Raw genomic sequence first — 25,636 nt, forward strand, 5'->3', positions numbered from 1 at the left:
GATTTTTTTGACTGATCTTCCACCTTCACAGGGTTACACCACGATCCTGGTCGTTGTGGATCGGTTTTCTAAGTCCTGTCGTCTCCTCCCTTTGCCCGGTCTCCCTACGGCCTTACAAACTGCAGAGGCCCTGTTTACACACGTTTTCCGGCACTATGGGGTGCCTGAGGATATAGTGTCTGATCGGGGTCCCCAGTTCACATCAAGGGTCTGGAAGGCGTTCATGGAGCGTCTGGGGATCTCGGTTAGTCTTACCTCAGGTTTTCACCCCGAGAGTAATGGGCAGGTGGAGAGAGTTAACCAGGATGTGGGTAGGTTTCTGCGGTCTTATTGCCGGGGGAGTGGGCGAAGTTCGTGCCCTGGGCAGAGATGGCTCAGAACTCGCTATGTCACTCCTCCACTAACCTTACTCCCTTTCAATGGGTATTAGGGTATCAGCCGGTTCTGGCTCCTTGGCATCAGAGCCAGACCGAGGCCCCTGCGGTGGACAATTGGTTTTGGCACGCTGAGGAGACCTGGGAGGCAGCCCACGTCCACCTTCAGCGTGCCATAAGGCGCCAGAAAATTGGCGCAGACCGTCGCCGCAGTGAGGCTCCAGTGTTCGCACCAGGGGACAGGGTCTGGCTCTCGACCCGAAACCTGCCCCTTCGCCTGCTCTGCCAGAAGCTGGGTCCGCGGTTTGTGGGGCCGTTTAAAGTCCTGAGGAGAGTGAACGAGGTATGTTATAGGTTACAACTACCCACTCATTACCGTATTAACCCCTCGTTCCATGTGTCTCTCCTCAGGCCGATGGTGGCTGGCCCGCTCCAGGAGGCTGAAGTGCGTAATGTTCCTCCGCCTCCTCTAGACATCGAGGGGGTTCCGGCGTACTCTGTTCAATCCATTTTGGATTCGAGACGTCGGGCGAGGGGCCTTCAGTACCTCGTGGACTGGGAGGGGTACGGGCCGGAGGAGAGATGCTGGGTTCCGGTGGAGGATGTGTTAGATCCTTCCATGTTATCAGAATTCCACCGTCTCCATCCGGATCGCCCTGCACCTCGCCTTCCGAGTCGTCCCCGAGGCCGGTGTCAACGCGCAGCTGGAGCCGCGCGTCAGGGGGAGGGGGTACTGTCGCGACTTCTGCCGAAGTCGTTGCCTCTCCTTGTTCGGGCGGTGCTCGGCGTTCGACGTCACCGGTCTTCTAGCCATCATTGATCCTTTTTTCATTTTCCATTGGTTTTGTGTTGTCTTCCCACACACCTGTTTTCAATCCCATTCATTACCTGTTGTGTATTTAACCCTCTGTTTCCCCTCATGTCTTTGTCAGAGATTGTTTTATTGTCAGTGTAGTGTGATTGTTGTATAGGTGCGCGTCGGGTCCTCGTACCCATGTTTGTGTGTTTATGTACATTTAGTGTTATGGAGCATACTCCGTGGACTTTATTAAAAGACTCAATTTTACACTCCATTTGACTCTCCTGCGCCTGACTTCCCTGCCACCTATTACACCTACGCATGACAAGTAAATTGGAAAACAAAGGAAAATGCCTCACACTGCTGCTCATGCTCCCAGGTGATATTTATTTACAATGTTTCAACCTTTAGATCTTCATTAGGCAACGTGAGTAGATTACCTTGACAACAACAGGCGGACATCTAAGATGCAGTCCACAGTTCTTATTATACCTCAGTGTGTGTAACCCTATCCTATGCTCTCCATCCAGTAGCGGAACAAGACTGAATGAAATTGACGAACTGTGTAATGGAATATGTCACGATGTAAACGGGGCATCATGATGAAGTCTCTCCTGCTCATGGTGTTGTTCATGCACTGCTTGATAGCAGCCAAGTCAAGCATGTTGTAGAACACAGCAACAGGTTCCTCCTCCCACTGAGTACAGACTTGCCATCTGATCCAAAACATTAGCCGATACTCGCTCACCTGCTGCCCGTAATGGATCCTTTCCCAGATATGGAAAGCCGTTCAGCATGAATCCGAATAATACTCATCAGAGATGTCTTGATCCATTTCTTTCCTGCTGAGTATTTTTCATTCAGATCGTGTAGCAATACTAACACAACATGTGCATCCATTCCTCTTGGTCTAGCAGATGGAAATGATGCACGCTCTCACTGTGTAGCCTACTCTAGGCCGAAATTAGACTGATAAAGAACTTTTGGATTCGGTGGAATGATACAGGGTACACCGTTTTGAGATTATAATTAGAATAGATACACTAGAATGGTCCACCCTGTTCACAATTTGTGATTACATAATTATGCATTGTTCGCTTCCCTTCTGTAATCAACTCACCCATTCTCCCCCATCATACTATACTTAATTTATTTCATCTGTTGTTATATGTGTGAAACTGTGGCGGTTGGTGCCATTTAAGATGAGGGAGGATGATATACTTTTTCAATGAGCGTGGCCTTATTTCTATTACACCATATTGGATGACTGTCATTTATATTCCATTCACCTAGCCCAATGTAACATCGATAGGTTTAGGCTACTAAATGATACAACATTTTTCCCTGTACCCATCATGAGGTTGCTACAACCTAGCCTACGAATGAAAGTTTATAACGTACAGTACAGTACAGGTTGAAAGAATTTTGAGTAATCAAGGTGACAGACAGTGACACATTCGATACCGCTTTGCACACTCATGCCTGCATCTAGCTGATCTAGGGTGTAATCATCAGTCCAACAGTTACAAATGAGAGTCTCTATTGAACAAATTCAGGCACGTTAATCCCCGTTTTCGTTCCGTTTGCTTCCGTTTAATTATTATTTTTTCAACAGAATTGGCGCAATGAATACACTGATCATAAGCAATGAGGCGGCAGCTGTCCTAGTGGCTACCTAACCACTAGGCTAGCTGGGGCGGCAGGTATCCTAGTGGTTAGAGCGCTGGGCCAGTAACTGAAAGGTTGCTAGATCAAATCCCTGAGCCGACAAGGTAAAGATCTGTTGTTCTCCCCCTGAACAAGGCAGTTAACCCATTGTTCTTAGGCTGTCATTGTAAATAAGAATTTGTTCTTAACTTACTTGCCTGGTTAAATAAAGGTTTTTAAAAAACAGTGTACTTTCAAACAGCCTGTTTGCATGTGTCTTGGTTGTGTGCTTAGGGTCATTGTCCTGTTGGAAGGTGAACCTTTGCCCACAGTCTGAGGTCCTGAGCGCTCTGGAGCAGGTGTTCATCAAGGATCTCTCCCTGTGTGTGCCTTCGGGAAGTATTCAGACCCTTTGTTTTATTCTAAAATGGATTAAAATCATTGTTTTCCTCATCAATCTACACACAATAACCCATAATGACAAAGCAAAAAATGGGTTTTTAGAAATACTTTACATAAGTATTCAGATGAATTACTCAGGACTTTGTTGAAGCACCTTTGGCAGTGATTACTGCCTCGAGTCTTCTTGGGTATGACGCTACAAGCTTGGCACACCTGTATTTGGGGAGTTTCTCTCATTCTTCTCTGCAGATCCTCTCAAGCTCTGTCAGGTTGGATGGGGAGTGTTGCTGCACAGCTATTTTCAGGTCTTTCCAGAGATGTTCAATCAGGTTCAATTCCAGGCTCTGGCTGGGCCACTCAAGGACATTTAGAGACTTGTCCTGAAGCCACTCCTGCGTTGTCTTGGTTGTGTGCTTATGGTCATTGTCCTGTTGGAAGGTGAACCTTTGCCCCAGTCTGAGGTCCTGAGTGCTCTGGAGCAGGCTTTCATCAAGGATCTCTCTGTACTTTGCTCCATTCATCTTTGCCTCGATCCTGACTAGTCTCCCAGTCCCTGCCGCTGAAAAACATCAACACAGCATGATGCTGCCACCACCATGCTTCACCTTGGTGCCAGGTTTCTTCCAGACGTGACGCTTGGTATTCAAGCCAAAGAGTTCAATCTTGGTTTCATCAGACCAGAGAATCTTGTTTCTCATAGTTAGAGTCTTTAGGTGCCTTTTGGCAAACTCCAAGCGGGCTGTAATGTGCCTATTACTGACGAGTGGCTTCCATCTGGCCACTCTACCATAAAGCTCTAATTGGTGGAGTGCTGCAGAGATGGTTGTCTTTTTGGAAGGTTCTCCCATCTCCACAGAGGAACTCTAGAGCTCTGTCAGAGTGACAATCAGGTTTTTGGTCACCTCCCTGACCAAGGCCCTTCTCCCCCAGTTTGCTCAGTTTTCCCTGGCGGCCAGCTCTAGGAAGAGTCTTGGTGGTTCCAAACTTCTTCCATTTAAGAATGATGGAGGACACTGTGTTCTTGGGGAGCTTCAATGCTGCAGAAATGTTTTGGTATCCTTCCCCATATCTCTGTCTCAGCACAATCCTGTCTCAGAGCTCTACGGACAATTCCTTCAACCTCATGGCTTGGTTTTTGCTTTTCCTTCATTCCAGGTGAAGCTGGTTGAGAGACTGCCAAGAGTGTGCAAATCAAGGCAAAGGGTGGCTACTTTGAAGAATCTCAAAATAAATATATTTTGATTTGTTTAAGACTTATTTGGTCACTACATGATTCCATATGTGGTATTTCATAGTTTTGATGTCTTCACTATTATTCTACAATGTAGAAAATAGTAGAAATAAAGAAAAATCCTGAAATGTGTAGGTGTGTCCACATTTTTGACTGGTACTGTACAGTATGTTCTTGATTAAAAAATAAGCATCTGGTGGCCCTGCTGAGACATTAATGCACTCCAGACCAAAAGGTTTCAGGTTCTACTCCCCAGAGCATTTATGCATACTTAATGTCAAGTGTCCCTGAGCTCCGCTACTTTTACATTGGTGTTGTCAGATAATCACACAATTACTGACTTGAGTCTGGGCAACTTTCAGCAGTGCAGAAATGTATCCATGCCAATAAACATGTGTCCGATCTCTGTCTTGGCGACAAACCCGGTGGCGTAGCAAGAAATTCAGGTAGCCCATGCCCTTAAGAGCGTTAGTCCAGTAAGATTGATAGTTCGAACCCCCAAGGTGAAAAAATCTGTTGATGTGCCCTATAGGACAAGGCACATAACCCAGAGTAAGTTGCTCTGGATAAGAGCATCTACTAAAATGTGAAAACATGTTTTTGGAACACTTCACATGTGACAGTGGTACGTTGTTCAGTTAAAATATGACCCCACCTGGGATTTTAACTCATAACCACTGGATGTGAGGGAGGCTGACCTTTCTGCTGCACCACAAAGTCTGTAACATTCCTTACCTATAATTAATCTCTGCACTTAGCAACAGAGTGCCATTTGACTGCTGTTTTACTCATCAGTTAATCTGATTATTCTCTCAACATTGATATAATTGACTTATCTCATCAATTTGAGGGTTTTCAGGACAGTTGTCTAATGTTGGTGGGAAAATATTATTCTGTTTTAATGATACTTCTGAATCACTGTGATAAATATAATAGTTTTTCTTGAGTGTATTTTTTACTTTGAAGTCCAAAGTGTAGGAATACAGGTGACATCAGTCATTGACACAAACGTGGTGGTCTGAGTACCAGTTAGCTAACATTCCACTCTTTGCCACTCCTTGTTATTACCTTTTATACAGACATGGAGTGCAGGGAGTGGATTATCTAAGGAGACTGGTACCCAGGCTATAGACATGGAGTACAGGGAGTGGATTATCTAAGGAGACTGGTACCCAGGCTATAGACATGGAGTACAGGGAGTGAATTATCTAAAGAGACTGGTACCCAGGCTATACTATAGACATGGAGTACAGGGAGTGGATTATCTAAAGAGGCTGGTACCCAGGCTATACTATAGACATGGAGTACAGGGAGTGGATTATCTAAAGAGGCTGGTACCCAGGCTATAATATAGACATGAAGTACAGGGAGTGAATTATCTAAAGAGACTGGTACCCAGGCTATAGACATGGAGTACAAGGAGTGGATTATCTAAATAGGCTGGTACCCAGACTATACTATAGACATGGAGTACAGGGAGTGGATTATCTAAAGAGACCGGCACCCAGGCTATAAACATGGAGTACAGGGAGTGGATTATCTAAAAAGGCTGGTACCCAGGTTATACTATAGACATGGAGTACAGGGAGTGGATTAGCTAAAGAGGCTGGTACCCAGGCTATAGACATTGAGTGCAGGGAGTGGATTATCTAAAGAGGCTGGTACCCAGGCTATAGACATGGAGTACAGGGAGTGGATTATCTAAAGAGACTGGTACCCAGGCTATAGACATGGTGGCGTAGCAGAAATATCAGAATACCGTGAACCAAGAGGTTGTGAGTTTAAATCCCAGGTGAAGACACGTTGAATAATAATTACTGTATAAATAAACATACACAATGTAGTCATGTGTACCAAATATGTGTGTTAAAAAACACTATGTTAAAAGCACTGTGTGTGTATCATAATGACTCACTTTTGTTTTAACATGTGAAGTGTTCCAAAAACTTGTGATTTCTTATGATTTCACATTTGAAATCATGTTTTTTTTCCGTAAGGGTCCAACCCTCAATGTAACAGACTGCCTTAGGTCAAACCATGTTGAATGTGATGGCATACAGAGACTGCAGGCTACTACTTCTACGCAGGTAAATAAATGGGGAGAATTTAAATTGGACTGGCTGATCAGGGAAACAACCATCAATTGATATGAGGATGCTTCCAGGCAGGTGAGAGATGTCTAGGTCGGCCTCAGAGGCTTCCTGTCTCCCAAGACCTGTTCCCTCCAGCTAGCCTACACCACTCCAACAGATTTCCTTGCTGAGTGCAGTCACGTTTAATTCCCCTCATTCATTTCTCTGTCGTTCATGTCAGCAAATCTCTCTTACCACTGAGAAATGTGTCCTTTTTACCGGGTGATCCACGTTCCCCGGTTCAGTCATTACTCTTTATCCTTAGCTTTTGAGCATCCTAGTGTGACTCTCAGGTTATGGTGGATGGCCTGTTGCTTTTCACGTCCTTGAAGATAGTGTCACTGGGGAAGTTTGCTCTGTAACTATACATCTATTTCATCACTCTGTTGTCCTTCCAGCGAGCATGATGAGGCGCTGTGAACGCTGAGTTTGCCTTGCAGCTGCCTGCCCGCAAACTCAGTCAGGCGACAGGTAAATCAATCTAGCAGCAGTCAGCTCAACGGCACACATACATTCACAGGGAAAATACTCTGTCTGTAGTTGTTCTGATGAGAAACAGAACGACTATAGACAGACAGAGTAAGTTCCTCGGGCACAAAAGGCCACAGACAGAAACAATTTAAATGTGGATGCTTGGCAGAGGTGGTGGGACTGTAGGGACTGTAGGGACTAAATGATGTGTCAACTCCAATTACGCTACAATACTATCTGAGAATGTCGGTCTCTATGGCATGGGGGCAGTGGAGTTGTGAGACACAAATGCATTTGCATTGCAATATAATTTGCACCAGTGAACGATAGAGATAACCAAACCTTCTTCAGGGTTAAGTTTTGGGTACTGGGTCCCTTTTATTAGTTAGATTTCCCATGTCTGGTTTTAAAATCCAACAGTGTGACCTTATACAGAGATTCATTTAGGGACAGTGAAGACAGGTATTGATTAACAGAAGTGTGGCTTATCAGCTCTCAGATTGAGGATTCTGTAGCTACCGTTGGGAATGCTATTTTATACAAATGTTATTTAACCTTTATTTAAACAGGGAGTCACATTGAGATGAACATATATTTTACAAGAGAACCCTGTACACATTACAATAAAAACTGAATATTAAAACAACATGCATATGTGTAGAAAACAATACAATTCACTACAATAAAAAATAAATACAAAATAAATAAACATTTAATAAAAGCAATCACATTCAACTACATATAGGTCCTCAATCAATCATGTAAACTGCCTGATTGGCACCAGCACATCTAACTGCAGTAAACTTAGCAGATTGTTCCACAAATTTGGGGCAAAAAACAAAATGCAGATTTTCCCAAATCTGTGGAAACTGGAGGGATCTCTCGTGTTATCCATTCCATTGAACGGGTTTGGTAACTTGTGATTTTTATCTTAATTAATGATGTTACATACAGAGAGAGTTTCTGTCAGATTGTAAACAAATCAAAGAGAATGCAGCTCTCTTCTTACAGACAGAGGTACATCCCACATTTTACACAGACTACAATGAGTCTTAAAATTGTCCCCTGTGACAAAACGTGTTGCTGCATGGTAGACTGTGTCCACGGGTTTAAAACAGAGGTTGCCGCATGCATGTAAACAATATCACCAAAATTCAATACAGGGAGAAGCGTTGTTTGAATAATCTCTCACCTATTTTCAATACTGAGGCATGATTTATTTCTATATAAAAAACAAATTCTCTTGGAACTTAGCTTCTTAGTCAGATTTTCTATATGCGTTACGAAGGACAACTTGTCATCAATCCAGACACCCAGGTATTAAATTGAGAAACAAGCTCAATTTGGGCTCAATTTAAAGAGCAAATATGCAGGTCCTCAGGGTCAACATTTCATGACCTTGAGAACAGCATGAGATTGGTTTTACTTGTATTTAACAGTATTTTAAGATCTGTATGTTATTCCTGAATTGAATCAAAGTCAAGTCAAGAACAACACTGTCGTTTAAGAGCCGCTTTTGATAAGTGGAATAAGGCCCGAGCCAATATGGAGGAGAGAAGAAAAAATGCTCAGTGAAAGTTCAGATAAATGCAATAACACAGCTCAAATGAAGGCTCTCCCTCTCTCTCTCTATCTCAGCTGTCCTTGTAGTTGTTCGTTTCCACAGTCATATCGTTGTTGTGCGTCTCCATGGTCATAACATCAGTTCATGACTCCAGAAAATTGAGATGGCCTCTTGGGACTGTGTCGCTATTGCTCTCTAAAGCAGATTAAAATAAGTGCCTCTAGAATGACAAGATTTCACTGAGGCTCTGAATACAGTGGGTGGGAGATCCTCTATTACAGAAATTAAATCAGATATCCTGGGGAGCAGGTAGGTGAAGATGAGAAGAAGAAAAAATGCTTTGAGGTGGAGGGGGATGGAGAGGAGGGGAGGGGAGGGGAGGAAGAGGAGGGGGAAGATAAATTGGTGGAGGAGTAGGGGGGAGGGGAGGAAGAGGAGGGGGAGGGGGAGGAGGAGATAAACCAAATCTAATCTCTCAAAACTATTTTCCAGTATCATTGGACCTCCTCCAGTACAGATAGCCTCATTAATACCTAGCTGGATAGATCTGGTTCACTTTATTAGTCAAACACAGGAGATATGGGCCAAATCAGTCAACATTTCCCATTCTTAATTGTCTCAGATTGAATTGGCTTGCTAGTGGTTGCTAGTGGTTGCTAGTGGTTATATAAACTGTGCGACATTCACACAAAACAGAAAAAGACTTCCTCTTCTCTCTTACAGCCCCAGCATAATGGACTGCTTTTGTGTAAACAATGACAGCAATCTGTTTCCAAGCTGAAAATTAGTCAGGGACTGAATAGTGAAGTGATGGATTGGGAATTGCTTTGAAAATTATTAGCTTTCTCCTGCATTTAACATCCCAATGAGAGGTGTGAGTATTCTGCATTCCCGTGATGTTGTGTTATTCCAGAGGTAGCGACTATGATTATGCAGTACAGAGACGGAGCCAGACGGATACCATCATTTTGTTTCTGAAGGAACTGCCTTTCGCATAATTAAGAAGAAGACTTGCTTTGCTCGTATGATATTATGGTATTAACATAACAAAATAGAGTGGACTAGACTCTATTCAGATAAAATATGACATCAGTGAAAGGAATGTAAAGAATGTCAATGTCAAAACAAGTTGATTCTACTTTTGATTGGGACTGTGAGAGTTCTATATACTTTTTATTAGTCCTGTATTTGAACAGGGAAGACATATTAAGACCTAGGTTTCTTTTTCAGATATGCCCTGCACAATACAACACAAACATACACAAGATATACACATATTTACACATAAAAATACAAAAACACAGTCATTGGAAGCACAAGTTAAACATCACAAATCACCCAGAGCAGCAGTTACATTTGTCCACAAATAATTCCCCGGCCAACACTCTAAACTGCCCGAACGGCACCACAACATTAAGATGAAATTGATTTGGGATTTTGTTCCAGCACTACGGTGCATTAAAACTAAAAGGATATTTACGTAGCTCGGTGGAGACCCTAGGAACATCAAGAGTTAACCAATCCTGTGAACGGGTTAGGCAACTCTGGTGTCTATACAGAAGTTTATGAAGTAGGGTCTTGTGAACAAAAAGGGAGTCATGTAGAAATCTACGGGTCTTTAGCGAAGTCCAGCGAACCTTTTGATACAGGATGCAGTGATGAGTATCAAAACTGTCAGCTGTAACAAAAGGAAGGGCACTATGGTTGATGACACCCATCACACCCATCGGTCTTCAGTTCCAGCGAATGTGGGAAGTATACAGAAATCCTTCATGAAATGTTATGTGTACACAATGATAACAAATAGAATTGGTATTTGATCAAGCTTAGTCATTGGGCTGTTCTGGTTGGAACAAGGCTAACTTACTTAGTGGAACCCAGGCCTCTACAGACACAAAGCAGAACAAAGCGGATTGAGCAGACACTCACCCACGAGCTTGAGAGAGGCGTACTTGTTGAGTTCCTTCCCAGGTCGTTGCTGGCTCAGAGCAGGGTAGGGGTGTGGCTGGCCCATGGAGGGACCTGGACCCACATTGTTGTTAATCTGACCTCCTTCTGCAGAGACAAGACACAAAATGGGGTAATGTTAGATGACTTCGGTTCCAACATGGCCTCATTAGAATACGTCAAGACAGTGACATTTGTCCATTGTAGTTACACGTCACTAACACTAAAATATTAGTTATGCCACTTGTGGTGACATATTACACACCTATGGACAGCTGTTCTCACTTTACAATACACGTCTTATATCATAACCAAGCCAGCATGGGCCAAAATAATGACCCATTGGTAATACTGATGTTTTTGTCATCTAAGTACATGCCGGTATGGTAGTAACTTTTTTCTTGTGAGATAATGACAGGAAGAAAAACAAAAGAGAAAGCACTAATTTGAATTCACCCTGAAACTGTACTGGAGATTGACTTTAATTGCATTTCCATCTTACTCGATTAAGGGAGGGAGAAGGAGCTGAGTGAGAGAGAGACCTAGAGAGAGAGAGAGACGAGAGAAAGACCGAGAGAGGTAGGGGAGAGTGACCGAAAGGGAAAACGAAATAGAGAGAGACCAAGAGAGAGACCGAGAGAGGTAGGGGAGAGAGAGAGTGCAAGAGAGACTGAAATAGAGAGAAAGAGATCGAAAGAGAGACTGAGAGAGAGACTGAGAGAGGTAGGGGAGAGAGAGAGAGACAGTAGAGAGAACAGAGTATGAGGGAAAGAGGGAATGAGACAGAAAGCAGTATGGAAAGAGCTTTGTCTGTCTGATGGGAGGATTTACCCAGTCCTCATATTCATATTCCCATCCGACTCCCAGGAGCCTCGTCAAACGCCAGTCAGAAAATCAAACAGAGACTTCTACAGAGCACTTAACACTCCGCTGCCCGATAGAGAGGAGAGAGCAGCAGTCTTATTTACTTACGTCAGCGGTCTTATTTACATACGGCAGTGGTCCTATTTACGTGCAGCAGCGGTCTTATTTACATACAGCAGCGGTCTTATTTACATACAGCAGCGGTCTTATTTGCGTACGGCGGCGGTCCTATTTATGTGCAGCAGCGGTCTTATTTACATACAGCAGCGGTCTTATTTGCGTGCAGCAGCGGTCTTATTTACATACAGCAGCGGTCTTATTTACATACAGCAGCGGTCTTATTTGCGTACGGCGGCGGTCCTATTTACGTGCAGCAGCAGACTTATTTACGCGCAGCAGCAGTCTTATTTACGTACGGCAGCAGTCTTATTTACTTACTGCAGCGGTCTTATTTACTTAAACCAGCAGTCTTATTTACTTACGGCAGGGGTCTTATTTACTTAAAACAGCAGGTTTATTTACTTACGGCAGCAAGTAATATCTTATGGCAGTGGTCTTATTTACTTACGGCAACGGTCTTATTTACTTACGCCAGCGGAATTTTTTACTAGGGTAGCAGTATTATTTACTTACACCAGCGGTCTTATTTATTTGTTGCAGTGGTATTATTTACTTAAAACATACAATCTACTTGCAGTGAAGCCGTTCAACATTTACATTACATTCAATCATCTAACAGACTCCCATCCAGAGTGACCCACAGAGTGACCCACTGCTCAAGGGCACGTCGACAGATCTCCCACAAGGTCAAAAACAGGAACCCGAACCAGCCATCAGCCCAAGCTCCCAACCACCAAGACTATTATTATTATTATTTTTACATTTATTTAACTAGCACGTCAGTTAAGAACAAATTCTTAGCCTCCCGGGTGGCACAGTAGTCTAGGGCACTGCATCGCAGCGCTAGCTGTGCCACCAGAGACTCTGGGTTTGCGCCCAGGCTCTGTCGCAGCCGGCGGTCTGTGGGGCGACGCACAATTGGCCTAAGGTCGTGAGGGTTTGGCCGGTGTGACTCCTGTGGCAGGCCGGGCGCAGTGCACCTTAACCAAGGTGTTTCCTCCGACACATTGGTGTGGCTGGCTTCTGGGTTGGATGCGTGCTGTGTTAAGAAGCAGTGCGGCTTGGTTGGGTTGTGTTTCCGAGGACGCATGGCTTTCGACCTTTGTCTCTCCCGAGCCTCAACGGAAGTTGTAGCGATGAGAGAAGATAGAATTACTAACAATTGGATACCACAAAATTGGGGTAAAAAAAGGGGGTAAAAATATATATATATTTTTTTAAAGAACAAATTCTTATATACAATGAAGGCCTACACTGGCCAAACACGAATGATGCTCGACCTATTGTGCACCGCCCTATGGGAATCCCAATCTCGGCCAGTTGTGATACAGCCTGGATTCGAACCAGGGTGTCTGTAGTGACGCATCAAGCACTGACATGCAGTACCTTAGACCGCTGCGTCACTAGGGATCCCCAAGACGCATGAGTATGTGTGTGTGTGTGTGTGTCCATGTAAGTGCACAAGTGTGTGTTTGAAGGAGAGTGTGTGTATATGCATGTGTACAAACATCAGCCCGTCCCACCATTCTCTGCTGGCCACCCTCTTCGGATTTCTATGCACCATATATCTTTCAACTGCGCTGTGATGTTTAACATACAATTTCAATCTATCTAATTTAATATAATCCACAGATTGCAAATTTAAAATAAATAATTTTACTAGGAGTATTCGTGTATTAGTAATTGACTGACCAGGTCTCTCCAGATCTCCTAACAGTACTATTTCTAGGGTACATTTTAGATTAATGTTATGCTTTTCCAGCCATTCCTGAACCTGAGACCAGAAACAGGCTACCTGAGGGCAATACCAAAACAAATGGTCTATTGATGCTGTATCCTCAAAACAAAATCTGCAGAGCTGCGATGATTGAATGCCCCAAACATTCAACATTTTGTTGGTGGCAAGAACTCTTTACAATAATTTTAGCTGAAAAGCATGAAGTCTTGAATCTTGCGTTGTTTTATATATCAACTCACACACCCTGTACCATGGAATCGGTAGATCAAATATCTCTTTCCAACTATTTTTCAATCTGTATGGCACAGTTGTCAACACCCTGGTCCTCAAATGAAACTGGTATCCTATTTATGCTATTTTTATTCCACCGCCAGTTTTGATCCTTTATATTGGGCAGACAGACCAGTTTCCACTGTGTACCACCGTATAGGATGGTTCAATAATGACTTCCATTTCCACTGTGTACCACTGTATAGGATGGTTCAATAATGACTTCCATTTCCACTGTGTACCACTGTATAGGATGGTTCAATAATGACTTCCATTTCCACTGTGTACCACTGTATAGGATGGTTCAATAATGACTTCCATTTCCACTGTGTACCACTGTATAGGATGGTTCAATAATGACTTCCATTTCCACTGTGTACCACTGTATAGGATGGTTCAATAATGACTTCCATTTCCACTGTGTACCACTGTATAGGATGGTTCAATAATGACTTCCATTTCCACTGTGTACCAATGTATAGGATGGTTCAATAATGACTTCCATTTCCACTGTGTACCACTGTATAGGATGATTCAATAATGACTTCTGGTCTGTGTCTAATCTACAGCGCAGAAAATCCAGGAGATGAACATGAATGTACACACACACACACACACGCACGCACGCACGCACGCACACACACACACACACACACACACACACACACACACACACACACACACACACACACACACACACACACACACACACACACAAACACACAGAGAGAGAATCAACTGTAAGAGTGACAGCTGTCAGCCTGTCAATCAGCATGATGAATTGGCCCAGTGGAAGCCTTCCAACTAAAAGCACTACACATTCATGTGGTCTATAGGTAGTATCAGCACTACACATAGTCTATAGGTAGTATCAGTATTACATATGGTCTATAGGTAGTAGCAGCATTACACATGGTCTATAGGTAGCAGCAGTATTACATATGGTCTATAGGTAGTAACAGCACTACACATGGTCTATAGGTAGTAACAGCACTACACATGGTCTATAGGTAGTAACAGCATTATACATGGTCTATAGGTAGTAACAGTATTACATATGGTCTATAGGTAGTAGCAGCATTACATATGGCCTATAGGTAGTAGCAGCATTACACATGGTCTATAGGTAGTAAAAGCACTACACATGGTCATAAGGTAGTAACAGCACTACACAGGGTCTATAGGTAGTAAAAGCACTACACATGGTCATAAGGTAGTAACAGCACTACACAGGGTCTATAGGTAGTAAAAGCACTACACATGGTCATAAGGTAGTAACAGCACTACACAGGGTCTATAGGTAGTAAAAGCACTACACATGGTCATAAGGTAGTAACAGCACTACACAGGGTCTATAGGTAGTAACAGCATTACATATGGTCTATAGGTAGTAACAGCACTACACATGGTCTATAGGTAGTAACTGTGCTTCACATGGTCTAATGGTAGTAACAGCACTACACATGGTCTATAGGTTGTAACAGCATTACACATGGTCTATAGGTAGTAACAGCATTACATGTGGTCTATAGGTAGCAACAGCACTACACATGGTCTATAGGTAGTAACTGTGCTTCACATGGTCTAATGGTAGAAACAGCACTACACATGGTATATAGGTAGTAACATAATTACATATGGTCTATAGGTAGTAACAGCACTACACATGGTCTATAGGTAGTAACAGCACTACACATGGTCTATTGGTAGTAACTGTGCTTCACATGGTCTAATGGTAGTAACAGCACTACACAGGGTCTATAGGTAGTAACATCACTAGACATAGTCATAAGGTAGTAACAGCACTACACATGGTCTATAGGTAGTAACAACACTACACATGGTCTATAGGTAGTAGCAGCACTACACGTGGTCTAATGGTAGTAACAGCATTACACATGGTCTATAGGTAGTAACAGCATTACACATGGTCAATAGGTAGTAACAGCATTACATGTGGTCTATAGGTAGTAACAGCACTACACATGGTCTATAGGTAGTAGCAGCACCACACATGGTCTATAGGTAGTAGCAGCACTACACGTGGTGTGATTGTAGTAACATTACTACACATGGTCTAATGGTAGAAACAGCACTACACATGGTCTATAGGTTGTAACAGCATTACACATGGTCTATAGGTAGTAACAGCATTACATGTGGTCTATAGGTAGTAACAGCACTACACATGGTCTATAGGTAGTAACTGTGCTTCACATGGTCTAATGGTAAAAACAGCACTACACATGGTCTATAGGTAGTAACATAATTACATATGGTCTATAGGTAGTAACAGGACTACACAGGGTCTATAGGTAGTAACATCACTACACATGGTCTATAGGTAGTAACAGCACTACACATGGTCATAAGGTAGTAACAGCACTACACAGGGTCTATAGGTAGTAACAGCACTACACATGGTCTATAGGTAGTAACAGCACTACACAGGGTCTATAGGTAGAAACAGCACTACACATGGTCTATAGGTAGTAACAGCACTACACATGGTCTATAGGTAGTAGCAGCACTACACGTGGTCTAATGGTAGTAACAGCACTACACATGGTCTATAGGTAGTAACAGCATTACATATGGTCTATAGGTAGTAACAGCACTACACAGGGTCTATAGGTAGTAACAGCACTACACATGGTATATAGGTAGTAACAGCATTACACATGGTCAATAGGTAGTAACAGCATTACATGTGGTCTATAGGTAGTAACAGCACTACACATGGTCTATAGGTAGGAGCAGCACCACACATGGTATATAGGTAGTAACAGCATTACACATGGTCAATAGGTAGTAACAGCATTACATGTGGTCTATAGGTAGTAACAGCACTACACATGGTCAATAGGTAGTAACAGCATTACATGTGGTCTATAGGTAGTAACAGCACTACACATGGTCTATAGGTAGGAGCAGCACCACACATGGTATATAGGTAGTAACAGCATTACACATGGTCTATAGGTAGTAGCAGCACTACACATGGTCTAATGGTAGAAACAGCACTACACATGGTCTATAGGTAGTAACTGTGCTTCACATGGTCTATAGGTAGAAACAGCACTACACAGGGTCTATAGGTAGTAACAGCACTACACATGGTCTATAGGTAGTAACAGCACTACACATGGTCTATATGTAGTAGCAGCATTACATATGGTCTAATGGTAGTAACAGCACTACACATGGTCTATAGGTAGTAACAGCACTACACATAGTCATAAGGTAGTAACATCATTACACAGGGTCTATAGGTAGTAGAAGCACTACACATGGTCTAATGGTAGAAACAGCACTACACATGGTCTATAGGTAGTAACAGAATTACACATGGTCTATAGGTAGTAACAGCATTACATGTGGTCTATAGGTAGTAACAGCACTACACAGGGTCTATAGGTAGTAACTCTGCTTCACATGGTCTAATGGTAGTAACAGCACTACACATGGTCTATAGGTAGTAACAGCATTGCACATGGTCTATAGGTAGTAACAGCACTACACATGGTCATAAGGTAGTAACAGCACTACACAGGGTCTATAGGTAGTAACAGCATTACACATGGTCTATAGGTAGTAACAGCATTACATATGGTCTGTAGGTAGTAACAGCATTACACATGGTCTATTGGTAGTAACAGCATTACATATGGTCTATAGGTAGTAACAGCACTACACATGGTCTATAGGTAGTAACTGTGCTTCACATGGCCTAATGGTAGTAACAGCACAACACATGGTCTATAGGTAGTAACAGCACAACACATGGTCTATAGGTAGTAACAGCATTACACATGGTCTATAGGTAGTAACAGCATTACATGTGGTCTATAGTTAGAAGCTACATTACACATGGTCTATAGGTAGTAACAGCACTACACATGGTCTATAGGTAGTAACAGCATTACACATGGTCTATAGGTAACAGCACTACACATGGTATATAGGTAGTAACAGCATTACACATGGTCTATAGGTAGTAACAGCATTACATGTGGTCTATAGGTAGTAACAACACTACACAGGGTCTATAGGTAGTAACTCTGCTTCACATGGTCTATAGGTAGTAACAGCACTACACATGGTCATAAGGTAGTAACAGCATTACACATGGTCATAAGGTAGTAACAGCACTACACATGGTCTATAGGTAGTAACAGCAGTACACAGGGTCTATAGGTAGTAACAGCACTACACATAGTCATAAGGTAGTAACAGCACTACACAGGGTCTATAGGTAGTAACAGCACTACACATAGTCATAAGGTAGTAACAGCACTACACATGATCTATAGGTAGTAACAGCACTACACAGGGTCTATAGGTAGTAACAGCACTACACATAGTCATAAGGTAGTAACAGCATTACATGTGGTCTATAGGTAGTAACAGCACTACACAGGGTCTATAGGTAGTAACTCTGCTTCACATGGTCTAATGGTAGTAACAGCACTACACATGGTCTATAGGTAGTAACAGCATTGCACATGGTCTATAGGTAGTAACAGCACTACACATGGTCATAAGGTAGTAACAGCATTACACATGGTCATAAGGTGGTAACAGCACTACACATGGTCTATAGGTAGTAACAGCACTACACATAGTCATAAGGTAGTAACAGCACTACACAGGGTCTATAGGTAGTAACAGCATTACATATGGTCTGTAGGTAGTAACAGCATTACACATGGTCTATTGGTAGTAACAGCATTACATATGGTCTGTAGGTAGTAACAGCATTACACATGGTCTATTGGTAGTAACAGCATTACATATGGTCTATAGGTAGTAACAGCACTACACATGGTCTATAGGTAGTAACTGTGCTTCACATGGCCTAATGGTAGTAACAGCACAACACATGGTCTATAGGTAGTAACAGCACAACACATGGTCTATAGGTAGTAACAGCATTACACATGGTCTATAGGTAGTAACAGCATTACATGTGGTCTATAGTTAGAAGCTACATTACACATGGTCTATAGGTAGTAACAGCACTACACATGGTCTATAGGTAGTAACAGCATTACACATGGTCTATAGGTAACAGCACTACACATGGTATATAGGTAGTAACAGCATTACACATGGTCTATAGGTAGTAACAGCATTACATGTGGTCTATAGGTAGTAACAACACTACACAGGGTCTATAGGTAGTAACTCTGCTTCACATGGTCTATAGGTAGTAACAGCACTACACATGGTCATAAGGTAGAAACAGCATTACACATGGTCATAAGGTAGTAACAGCACTACACATGGTCTATAGGTAGTAACAGCAGTACACAGGGTCTATAGGTAGTAACAGCACTACACATAGTCATAAGGTAGTAACAGCACTACACAGGGTCTATAGGTAGTAACAGCACTACACATAGTCATAAGGTAGTAACAGCACTACACATGGTCTATAGGTAGTAACAGCACTACACAGGGTCTATAGGTAGTAACAGCACTACACATAGTCATAAGGTAGTAACAGCACTACACAGGGTCTATAGGTAGTAACAGCACTACACATAGTCATAAGGTAGTAACAGCACTCCACAGGGTCTATAGGTAGTAACAGCACTACACATAGTCATAAGGTAGTAACAGCACTACACAGGGTCTATAGGTAGTAACAGCACTACACATAGTCATAAGGTAGTAACAGCACTACACAGGGTCTATAGGTAGTAACAGCACTACACATAGTCATAAGGTAGCAACAGCACTACACATGGTCTATAGGTAGTAACAGCACTACACATGGTCTATAGGTAGTAACTGTGCTTCACATGGCCTAATGGTAGTAACAGCACTACACATGGTCTATAGGTAGTAACAGCATTACACATGGTCTATAGGTAGTAACAGCACTACACATGGTCATGAGGTAGTAACAGCATTACACATGGTCATAAGGTAGTAACAGCACTACACATGGTCTATATGTAGTAGCAGCATTACATATGGTCTAATGGTAGTAACAGCACTACACATGGTCTATAGGTAGTAACAGCACTACACATAGTCATAAGGTAGCAACAGCACTACACATGGTCTATAGGTAGTAACAGCACTACACATGGTCTATAGGTAGTAACTGTGCTTCACATGGCCTAATGGTAGTAACAGCACTACACATGGTCTATAGGTAGTAACATCATTACACAGGGTCTATAGGTAGTAGAAGCACTACACATGGTCTAATGGTAGAAACAGCACTACACATGGTCTATAGGTAGTAACAGAATTACACATGGTCTATAGGTAGTAACAGCATTACATGTGGTCTATAGGTAGTAACAGCACTACACAGGGTCTATAGGTAGTAACTCTGCTTCACATGGTCTAATGGTAGTAACTGCACTACACATGGTCTATAGGTAGTAACAGCATTGCACATGGTCTATAGGTAGTAACAGCACTACACATGGTCATAAGGTAGTAACAGCATTACACATGGTCATAAGGTGGTAACAGCACTACACATGGTCTATAGGTAGTAACAGCACTACACATAGTCATAAGGTAGTAACAGCACTACACAGGGTCTATAGGTAGTAACAGCATTACACATGGTCTATAGGTAGTAACAGCATTACATATGGTCTGTAGGTAGTAACAGCATTACACATGGTCTATTGGTAGTAACAGCATTACATATGGTCTATAGGTAGTAACAGCACTACACATGGTCTATAGGTAGTAACTGTGCTTCACATGGCCTAATGGTAGTAACAGCACAACACATGGTCTATAGGTAGTAACAGCACAACACATGGTCTATAGGTAGCAACAGCATTACACATGGTCTATAGGTAGTAACAGCATTACATGTGGTCTATAGTTAGAAGCTACATTACACATGGTCTATAGGTAGTAACAGCACTACACATGGTCTATAGGTAGTAACAGCATTACACATGGTCTATAGGTAACAGCACTACACATGGTATATAGGTAGTAACAGCATTACACATGGTCTATAGGTAGTAACAGCATTACATGTGGTCTATAGGTAGTAACAACACTACACCGGGTCTATAGGTAGTAACTCTGCTTCACATGGTCTATAGGTAGTAACAGCACTACACATGGTCATAAGGTAGTAACAGCATTACACATGGTCATAAGGTAGTAACAGCACTACACATGGTCTATAGGTAGTAACAGCACTACACAGGGTCTATAGGTAGTAACAGCACTACACATAGTCATAAGGTAGTAACAGCACTACACAGGGTCTATAGGTAGTAACAGCACTACACAGAGTCATAAGGTAGTAACAGCACTACACATGGTCTATAGGTAGTAACAGCACTACACAGGGTCTATAGGTAGTAACAGCACTACACATGATCTATAGGTAGTAACAGCACTACACAGGGTCTATAGGTAGTAACAGCACTACACATAGTCATAAGGTAGTAACAGCACTCCACAGGGTCTATAGGTAGTAACAGCATTACATATGGTCTATAGGTAGTAACAGCACTACACATGATCTATAGGTAGTAACAGCACTACACATGGTCTATAGGTAGTAACAGCATTACACAGGGTCTATAGGTAGTAACAGCATTACACATAGTCATAAGGTAGTAACAGCACTACACATGGTCTATAGGTAGTAACAGCACTACACAGGGTCTAATGGTAGTAACAGCACTACACATGGTCTATAGGTAGTAACAGCACTACACATAGTCATAAGGTAGTAACAGCACTACACAGGGTCTATAGGTAGTAACAGCATTACACATAGTCATAAGGAATAAACAGCACTACACATGGTCTATAGGTAGTAACAGCACTACACAGGGTCTATAGGTAGTAACAGCACTACACATAGTCATAAGGTAGTAACAGCACTACACAGGGTCTATAGGTAGTAACAGCATTACACATGGTCTATAGGTAGTAACAGCATTACATATGGTCTATAGGTAGTAACAGCACTATACAGGGTCTATAGGTAGTAACAGCACTACACATGGTCACAAGGTAGTAACAGCACTACACATGGTCTATAGGTAGTAAAAGCACTACACATGGTCATAAGGTAGTAACAGCACTACACAGGGTCTATAGGTAGTAAAAGCACTACACATGGTCATAAGGTAGTAACAGCACTACACAGGGTCTATAGGTAGTAAAAGCACTACACATGGTCACAAGGTAGTAACAGCACTACACAGGGTCTATAGGTAGTAAAAGCACTACACATGGTCATAAGGTAGTAACAGCACTACACAGGGTCTATAGGTAGTAACAGCATTACATATGGTCTATAGGTAGTAACAGCACTACGCATGGTCTATAGGTAGTAACAGCACTACACATGGTCTATAGGTAGTAACTGTGCTTCACATGGTCTAATGGTAGTAACAGCACTACACATGGTCTATAGGTTGTAACAGCATTACACATGGTCTATAGGTAGTAACAGCATTACATGTGGTCTATAGGTAGCAACAGCACTACACATGGTCTATAGGTAGTAACTGTGCTTCACATGGTCTAATGGTAGAAACAGCACTACACATGGTCTATAGGTAGTAACATAATTACATATGGTCTATAGGTAGTAACAGCACTACACATGGTCTATAGGTAGTAACAGCACTACACATGGTCTATTGGTAGTAACTGTGCTTCACATGGTCTAATGGTAGTAACAGCACTACACAGGGTCTATAGGTAGTAACATCACTACACATAGTCATAAGGTAGTAAAAGCACTACACATGGTCACAAGGTAGTAACAGCACTACACAGGGTCTATAGGTAGTAAAAGCACTACACATGGTCATAAGGTAGTAACAGCACTACACAGGGTCTATAGGTAGTAACAGCATTACATATGGTCTATAGGTAGTAACAGCACTACGCATGGTCTATAGGTAGTAACAGCACTACACATGGTCTATAGGTAGTAACTGTGCTTCACATGGTCTAATGGTAGTAACAGCACTACACATGGTCTATAGGTTGTAACAGCATTACACATGGTCTATAGGTAGTAACAGCATTACATGTGGTCTATAGGTAGCAACAGCACTACACATGGTCTATAGGTAGTAACTGTGCTTCACATGGTCTAATGGTAGAAACAGCACTACACATGGTCTATAGGTAGTAACATAATTACATATGGTCTATAGGTAGTAACAGCACTACACATGGTCTATAGGTAGTAACAGCACTACACATGGTCTATTGGTAGTAACTGTGCTTCACATGGTCTAATGGTAGTAACAGCACTACACAGGGTCTATAGGTAGTAACATCACTACACATAGTCATAAGGTAGTAACAGCACTACACATGGTCTATAGGTAGTAACAACACTACACATGGTCTATAGGTAGTAGCAGCACTACACGTGGTCTAATGGTAGTAACAGCACTACACATGGTCTATAGGTAGTAACAGCATTACACATGGTCTATAGGTAGTAACAGCATTACACATGGTCAATAGGTAGTAACAGCATTACATGTGGTCTATAGGTAGTAACAGCACTACACATGGTCTATAGGTAGTAGCAGCACCACACATGGTCTATAGGTAGTAGCAGCACTACACGTGGTGTGATTGTAGTAACATTACTACACATGGTCTAATGGTAGAAACAGCACTACACATGGTCTATAGGTTGTAACAGCATTACACATGGTCTATAGGTAGTAACAGCATTACATGTGGTCTATAGGTAGTAACAGCACTACACATGGTCTATAGGTAGTAACTGTGCTTCACATGGTCTAATGGTAAAAACAGCACTACACATGGTCTATAGGTAGTAACATAATTACATATGGTCTATAGGTAGTAACAGCACTACACAGGGTCTATAGGTAGTAAAAGCACAACACATGGTCTATAGGTAGTAACAGCACAACACATGGTCTATAGGAAGTAACAGCATTACACATGGTCTATAGGTAGTAACAGCATTACATGTGGTCTATAGTTAGAAGCTACATTACACATGGTCTATAGGTAGTAACAGCACTACACATGGTCTATAGGTAGTAACAGCATTACACATGGTCTATAGGTAACAGCACTACACATGGTATATAGGTAGTAACAGCATTACACATGGTCTATAGGTAGTAACAGCATTACATGTGGTCTATAGGTAGTAACAACACTACACAGGGTCTATAGGTAGTAACTCTGCTTCACATGGTCTATAGGTAGTAACAGCACTACATATGGCCATAAGGTAGTAACAGCATTACACATGGTCATAAGGTAGTAACAGCACTACACATGGTCTATAGGTAGTAACAGCACTACACAGGGTCTATAGGTAGTAACAGCACTACACATAGTCATAAGGTAGTAACAGCACTACACAGGGTCTATAGGTAGTAACAGCACTACACATAGTCATAAGGTAGTAACAGCACTACACAGGGTCTATAGGTAGTAACAGCACTACACATAGTCATAAGGTAGTAACAGCACTACACATGGTCTATAGGTAGTAACAGCACTACACAGGGTCTATAGGTAGTAACAGCACTACACATAGTCATAAGGTAGTAACAGCACTACACAGGGTCTATAGGTAGTAACAGCACTACACATAGTCATAAGGTAGTAACAGCACTCCACAGGGTCTATAGGTAGTAACAGCACTACACATAGTCATAAGGTAGTAACAGCACTACACAGGGTCTATAGGTAGTAACAGCACTACACATAGTCATAAGGTAGTAACAGCACTACACAGGGTCTATAGGTAGTAACAGCACTACACATAGTCATAAGGTAGTAACAGCACTACAAATGGTCTATAGGTAGTAACAGCACTACACATGGTCTATAGGTAGTAACTGTGCTTCACATGGCCTAATGGTAGTAACAGCACAACGCATGGTCTAATGGTAGAAACAGCACTACACATGGTCTATAGGTAGTAACAGCATTACACATGGTCTATAGGTAGTAACAGCACTACACATGGTCATGAGGTAGTAACAGCATTACACATGGTCATAAGGTAGTAACAGCACTACACATGGTCTATTGGTAGTAACTGTGCTTCACATGGTCTAATGGTAGTAACAGCACTACACATGGTATATAGGTAGTAACAGCATTACACATGGTCTATAGGTAGTAACAGCATTACATGTGGTCTATAGGTAGTAACAGCACTACACAGGGTCTATAGGTAGTAACTCTGCTTCACATGGTCTAATGGTAGTAACAGCACTACACATGATCTATAGGTAGTAACAGCACTACACATGGTCTATAGGTAGTAACAGCATTACACAGGGTCTATAGGTAGTAACAGCATTACACATAGTCATAAGGTAGTAACAGCACTACACATGGTCTATAGGTAGTAACAGCACTACACAGGGTCTAATGGTAGTAACAGCACTACACATGGTCTATAGGTAGTAACAGCACTACACATAGTCATAAGGTAGTAACAGCACTGCACAGGGTCTATAGGTAGTAACAGCATTACACATAGTCATAAGGTAGTAACAGCACTACACATGGTCTATAGGTAGTAACAGCACTACACATGGTCTATAGGTAGTAACAGCACTACACAGGGTCTATAGGTAGTAACAGCACTACACATAGTCATAAGGTAGTAACAGCACTACACAGGGTCTATAGGTAGTAACAGCACTACACATAGTCATAAGGTAGTAACAGCACTACACAGGGTCTATAGGTAGTAACAGCACTACACATAGTCATAAGGTAGTAACAGCACTACACATGGTCTATAGGTAGTAACAGCACTACACAGGGTCTATAGGTAGTAACAGCACTACACATAGTCATAAGGTAGTAACAGCACTACACAGGGTCTATAGGTAGTAACAGCACTACACATAGTCATAAGGTAGTAACAGCACTCCACAGGGTCTATAGGTAGTAACAGCACTACACATAGTCATAAGGTAGTAACAGCACTACACAGGGTCTATAGGTAGTAACAGCACTACACATAGTCATAAGGTAGTAACAGCACTACACAGGGTCTATAGGTAGTAACAGCACTACACATAGTCATAAGG

The 25,636-nt window shown here is 42.2% G+C and overlaps 1 protein-coding gene across 1 annotated transcript in view; it reads right to left on the minus strand.

Moving 5' to 3' along the window:
- The window catches only part of LOC139381282 (protein shisa-9B-like), a 92,929-nt gene that overhangs the window by 16,619 nt on the left and 50,674 nt on the right, over nt 1–25,636 (minus strand). Inside the window, exon 3 of the mRNA XM_071124743.1 lies at nt 10,550–10,675. Within this exon, the coding sequence (XP_070980844.1) occupies nt 10,550–10,675 (126 nt within the window). The remainder of the gene's footprint in view (nt 1–10,549; nt 10,676–25,636) is intronic.

The sequence above is a fragment of the Oncorhynchus clarkii genome, chromosome 23, assembly GCF_045791955.1.
Source record: "Oncorhynchus clarkii lewisi isolate Uvic-CL-2024 chromosome 23, UVic_Ocla_1.0, whole genome shotgun sequence".
In the NCBI taxonomy this organism is placed as follows: domain Eukaryota; kingdom Metazoa; phylum Chordata; class Actinopteri; order Salmoniformes; family Salmonidae; genus Oncorhynchus; species Oncorhynchus clarkii.